At 41.3% G+C, this 6,438-nt stretch overlaps 1 protein-coding gene across 2 annotated transcripts; it reads left to right on the forward strand.

Moving 5' to 3' along the window:
• Nucleotides 1-140: 140 nt before the first annotated feature.
• LOC310870051 (cytochrome b-c1 complex subunit 6, mitochondrial-like) lies at nt 141-6,418 on the forward strand. 2 transcript variants are annotated; one of them, XM_083781074.1, is made up of 4 exons: nt 141-259; nt 1,703-1,828; nt 3,680-3,841; nt 5,845-6,418. In XM_083781074.1, the coding sequence occupies exons 1-4, from the start codon at nt 212-214 to the stop codon at nt 5,875-5,877; spliced, it is 369 nt and encodes a 122-aa protein (XP_083637200.1). In that variant the 5' UTR covers nt 141-211; the 3' UTR covers nt 5,878-6,418. The 2 variants fall into 2 exon arrangements, with proteins under 2 accessions (XP_083637200.1, XP_083637201.1); XM_083781075.1 differs by having other exon boundaries at nt 155-259; nt 1,706-1,828.
• The last annotated feature ends 20 nt before the right edge of the window (nt 6,419-6,438 follow it).

Here is a 6,438-nt window from a genome sequence, read left to right on the forward strand (position 1 = left end):
AAGGTTCCGCGTCCTAGCGTCACGTGGGCGGGCTCTGAAACCAACCCTAGGACGATGATTGGAGCAAAACCACTGAGCTAAGTCAGAGTCAGCCAATAGGAGGATATATCCGGCGAAACGTTCTAGTGGGTTCCTGCGTGTGACCTAAGCACGTCCTACAGCCGAATTTTGACACTTATCTCCAGACGGACAGATATTTTATACTGTAAATATGGTTTTTGAAAACAAAATGGTGACGTACGACGATCCCGATGACGAGGTATGACATTATCCTGGAATGTATGCGTTGAAAATGTGCCCACATACCAACCAATAGTTAACTAACAAGTAACAACTGTGTACTGTACTGCCATGATTTTGCTGCTCAGTTCCTTCTAGCCCTGGAATGGCTGTGATATTAGAATAGCTTCTGAATCAGAAGCTATTCTATTCCTTTATCTTTTTTTTAACAATCTGGATATTAGGCTACAGACATTGAGACATGTCATGTATTATTAATTACACAGCCATAGATCTCCCCTGTGACCTCCTGCATGTGTCCGCGACATTCACTGTCCCAGCAAGCCAAAAATGACGTTATGATGACGTCCCCCGGTGACTCCGGTGACGTTCAGGACTAGGCCAGATCACATTGATTGATTGATTGATTGATTGATTGATTGATTGATTGATTGAAATATGTATTAAGTTTGCAGAATGACAGTACATTTCAAGCACAACTCAAGACTGTTAACTGTGAGTGGACGACCCAATAAAGCATTGTGTTTACAAGAGGGTCCACCTTGTTCAATTCATCAAAACATTTAGGCTATAGACGTGGGGATGATCTTTACATAATTTCCAGGACGTCTTCACCAGTTGAAATAATATAGCTTATTCTAGGCCATATGTGACCAGTTATGATATGACTTTAAGTTGATCCGGCTTTGATTGGACTCTCTCTGAATCATCCAGGGAAGTCCGTCTTAGTGAGCACAATTTATGTTGGTTGAAATCGGATGACATTCTGGGTCAGATCTGACTAGTCTTGGTTTGACTTGATCTGGCCCCAATCAAGACGTCACTAATTCGTCCAGGTCCCCAGACCGTGCTTGCTGGGGTGGTAGTGTCTCTGTGTACTGTATTGTACTACTACTGACCCCCAATTAATTGTATTCCTGCGATTCATTTTAAAGTTCTGGCAGAAAGCGTGTGTTTAGTCAAATATAGCCACTTTTCCACGAGCTTCACACACACAAAATTCTCCTACCCGACCGACGGGGCCCGAATAGCCATGGTTCTCATGATTATGACAGTCATGTTTCAGGGCTAGGCGGGCCGAAATGAATGCAGGACTGAACATAAACTTATTTTTGGATCATGGGGCACACAGGAGTGGGTAACAGGTACGGTAGCCCCAATTCCATGTCGCCCCACCTATATTATAATTGGCATTGCATGTACAATACATTAACAACATATAGTTATATGTGAATATTGCTTCATGTCTGTTTTGACAGTGTCTGACAATGTCAACGAAAGACAATGAATTGATAAGCATATACATGAACACTGTATAATAATCCGGAGTACAATGGTTACATGTGTACGCTGCATGAGTACATTAAGAGGAGATTACTGTGTATCTAACATGTTGGTCTTTCTCATTTAAGCCCATTTAAGACCAGTGTAATTCAATTTACTCAAACTTTCACTGTCTCAGGAGGAAGAGGAGGCTGCAGCAGAGGAAGAGGAGGCAGCAGCGGAGGAAGAGGAGGCTGCAGAGGAGGAGGAGGCAGCGGAGGAAGAAGAAGAGGAGGAGGAGGAGGAAGAGGAGGAAGACATGGTGGTAAGTCCGTATTGCATCGCCATAGTCCAATTAATGAAAGTTAATTAGGCTCTTTTGGATTCCAGAACTAATTATTTTAATTGGAACATGGAAAAGCTTTTGAAAATGAAAAAAAAAAAGAAAACAATTAGGGCTGATTTGTGTAGCTGAGATTTGTGTAGCTGAGTTCCCTCAACGTTAGCAGCAGGCTACTAATCTGAGGTCCCAGAAGTTATATTTTTCACCACTAGGTGGGTGAGAAACACCTATAAGGTAGCAAAAACTAAAAGCTAAAGGAGTAACAGAACATTTAGAACAAAATAATTTTTGGCTAATGAAACCGTTGTTCTACAAAAGTATAAATTAAGGTATAGAACTGCAAATCATAGAAGAATGCACGTTCACTGTATCACGATATATACGATATCTCTGAAAAAGCATTTTATCACAATACGATATTTATCACCATATCGCCCACCCGTCCCCTAGGTTAGGGTTAGTGTTCGTGTTAGTATGCTCCTGTCTAAAAATCGACAAACACCTACTCTGTGTGCTGTTGTTGGTCTTCATATTGAAGAGACAAGCTTCCATTCTTTGAGTTAAAAGCAACTGAATTCTGCATAATCGAAACTCTTTGAGGCATGATTCTTGCATGGTTGTCAAGTTATTTTCTTCTTTCCTGTTAGGGTCACTGTTAGCTCTGGTTCATAGCTTGCAATTAGAGCTACAGTATTTTACTCTCGACTTTCCTCCGGTGACAAAAGAAATCCCTTTCTGGGTTTATACGTTTATACGTGTGGTGGGGGGCTCGGAGTGCTTCCACTAAGAAAAGTAGGCTTTATAATGACACAACCCACCTTTTGATTTGGTGAGTAGCAAAAACGTTATTTTTATTTACGCTAAAGACGAGAGGCTGGTTGGTCTGCATTCATGCGAGCCCCGGAAGTCATCGGTAACATAGCTCTAAATGCAACACATTAGAGCTATGGACCAGAGCTAGGTCACTGTTAGGGTTTTGCACTGAGTAGCACTGGTTCATGCTGCATTCACTGGCAACCACTGTGATTCTCTTACATTACGAATGTCACATCATTCTTGGCCTAAATATAGGGTACAGTGACAGTCCTATAGCCATCGCTCGTATTTCACTGCACCTTATCAGGTGTTGAGAAGAGTCATGCTCTTTTTCTGACACTGTAACATAACATCCATTGTGCCACGTGGTATATTTGAACAGCATCATTTTCTTGTGCAGATAGAACATTAGTCACCGTTACGTAACAGTAATTGCAATTGTAACAGTATGTTGTATATTTAGGAGTCCTACACATCTAAATTAAATAATTATTTTGTTACCACTTCTGTAGTTAACATTAATAACTGAACTGAAAAAAAGGCTGTATAATCCACGTGTAGTCAAAATATTAGAATTCTGTATTTTGACTGACTTCATTATGCCCTAATGCAGTGGTTCCCAAACTGTGGTGCGTGCACCCCTTGTGGTGCGTGGGCGCCTTCTAGGGGGTGCGCGACATGAAATGGCTAATGGTGGTGCTATAGTATTATTAACATATTATGCCAATATATGGCAAGTATATGCAGAATATAGCCGGCTATGCTGCATATATATATATTCAGGTTCATACATGTGGTTAAATAGGAAATGTACAGTATGTGTCTATATAGCTCATGCAATTTATATTTCCATGTGGGAGGGTGCGTCAGCTAATGTAGGTCAGGAGGTAACGGGGGTGCATGGCCAAAAAGGTTTGGCAACTGCTGTCCTAATGAAAAATAACTTTTGTTTTAGAAGTTTAAGTTTATTCCCCCCCTTCACTGGCCTTATGTATGCTCTTTTGGTCCCCCCAATAGGACCCCTTAGAAACAATACGAGGCAAGTGTGCGGAGACGTCACACTGTGCCCACCTCAAGGAGCGCCTGGAGACGTGTGCAGACCGGGTGGGCTCCAGGTCCCAGACGCTGGAGGACTGCACGGAGGAACTGTTTGACTTCTTGCACGCACGGGACCATTGTGTAAGTTTGTACTGTGCACCAGTGTTGTTTTCGTCGACTACCTTTTTTTTTCACTGACAAAAACTACAAATGGAAACTAAATGAAAACTAAGGGCCGATTCATACTCCTATTTTAGAGCCAAATAAAAGTCGGTTCGGCTCTGTAGTGCCTACAATGTGACGTCATTTGAGGTTCGGGGGGGGCGGGTACCGTCCTAAAGTCGGCTCTTCGGTGCTACTGAATATTTCTGATGAGCCGAAATCATTTTGGCACTACAGCGCCGAAACAGTGGTAAAATAGGAGTATGAATCGGCCCTATGCTATGATGACTAAATATACTGACAATTTCGTCGACGAATAAAAACAAGACTGAAATGTTAGGAAGGGACTAGTGGACAAGATATCCAGTATAAGTCGTTGTACGCTTGTTTGCATTCTGAAAATAGCAGATCTACAAGCTCAAGTTGAGCTTGTAGATCGGCTATTTTCAGAAAGTGTCAATTCAGCCATTACGACGGCATCAAGGCCCGCCAAAATACATTTTAGTCTACAGATTTAGTCGACTAAAATCTCATGGCATTTAGTCGACTAAAACTAAACTAACACTAACACATTCCAGGTGACTAAAATGTGACTAAAACTAAGTGAAAACTATTCAAGAGACTATGACTAAAACTAAAATAGAAATTTGCTGCCAAAAACAACACTGTTGTGCACAGGAGTGGGACAGACGAGGTTTAGACGAAGGACGTGTGAAGAACTAGGAGATAAATAAGACTGCAAGCCATCCTCAAGGGCCAAATGATAGTTTGAGAGAGAAATAATGAGTAACTGAGAATTATTTGCCATTAATATAGTGGTTGCAAAGGTATTAATTGATTGCCTGAGTCCCGTGGTGGGACTTCTGGTCTTGTTTTGGTGAATATTAAGTCATTCCGGCCCCCAGTCTGGGGGCTACGTATTAAAAATAAATGAATCCACAAAACTAGCATTTGTATTGTTGACCTATTTCTATCCATATAGCGCAACTTTAGTTCAACTTTGACCCCTGTCACATGGAACTATTGTTTTTTTTTAATATCAATCAGTGTCAATTATCTAATGTGATCGTGGGCTCTACACACCCTCCGTCAACCTAGTCCCATATATGGGGGACAAGGGAAGAGCAACGGACTTGAACTCATGCTTCCTTCATGCCTGAGTGTCCAAGTTGCTCCTTTACACCTGACGGGGGAGTTTCCCTGGTTGGACGTTGCGCGTGGAAGGAACACGTTATTCCAACCAGACATGGAACTATTTTGTGTCCACTATCACGCCAGCAGCAGCACAAAACCATAGTTCCATGTGACAGAGGGGTCAAAGTTGAACAAAGGTCACACTATGGTAGAAATAGGTCAACAATACAAATTATGCTAGTTTTGTGGCTTTGTTTATTTTTAGTGCATGCCCCCCCCCCCCCTAATATTCACCAAAACCAGACCAGAATACCCACCATGGGAGTGGGACTCAGGCAATCAATACTTATGCAACCACTATATTAATGGCAAGTATTTCCTACAGCTTTAAGTCCAAAAATCTGAACCAACACTTTAACCAAAAAATATCACTTACCCTACCTTTTAATGAACAATGTAAATAATGCGTCAGTTATACAACTTGAACTTCCCGCAGTAGCACAGTTGCAACTTTAGGTTTGAAAAAATGCCTCCAAACATTTGAAACCTGCCTTTGACAGTGGGTTAAGAGAAAAATTGTAGGGCTGCTTCAGTATAACGATACCAGGTATCACATGATCCCCAAGGTATAATGTGACCATTACCCCCATTTACTCAGTTTTCTGTTGACTAGAGTTCACACCATTTACTGATTCTCTCTTGGTTAGCATTGGTTGGTGCATTCAAGGCAAGTACTGTGATTATCTTACATTTTAACTGTCATTCTTGCCCTGTACATAAGGCACAGTGAATAGTCGTCGGTTTTTTATGACTGCCATTCATGATACTTATCCTTTTTCTCATTACAGGTAGCACACAGGCTCTTCCACAAGGTGAAATGAACGCCATACCCATCTCCTCTCTAAATTCCAGTAATGTGTAGGATATATTTAAGTACAATAATTGTCCAATTACAATATCGGGGGAACAGCAAGAACCGGGGAACACAAACACTAAACCTCAAGTTATTTTTCTGTGTGTATAATGTGTATAAATCACAACTCTTGTTAAATGTGTTTAGTTTTGTGTTTAGCTTCAGTTGCACCGTGGATATAATTGACAAGCTCCCAGGAATTGTGTGAATTGAGTGCTGCTCGTCTTAAAAGCAGCGCACACAGTGAGACTGGACTCTTCACATTTATGCGATAATACAGTATGACCAATCCACCCAACCTCAGAGAAATGGAGAGACTGTCAGTTTTAATAATCACTGTGACTGGGCAATAAAGTTGGCTTTTTTGTTACCAGTATTTCTACTAAACATTTGAATAGCATCCGCTCTAGTGCATTGATTTGTCTGTGGTACAAACCATTGTACACCTGGATAATGGTACACTCAGGATCCACTGAATTAAACTTGCCAAGCACTGAAGACCATATCAATCATGTCTTTGTTTGAATCC

Source organism: Protomyctophum parallelum (genome assembly GCF_964188405.1).
Source record: "Protomyctophum parallelum genome assembly, chromosome: 14".
In the NCBI taxonomy this organism is placed as follows: Eukaryota; Metazoa; Chordata; class Actinopteri; order Myctophiformes; family Myctophidae; genus Protomyctophum; species Protomyctophum parallelum.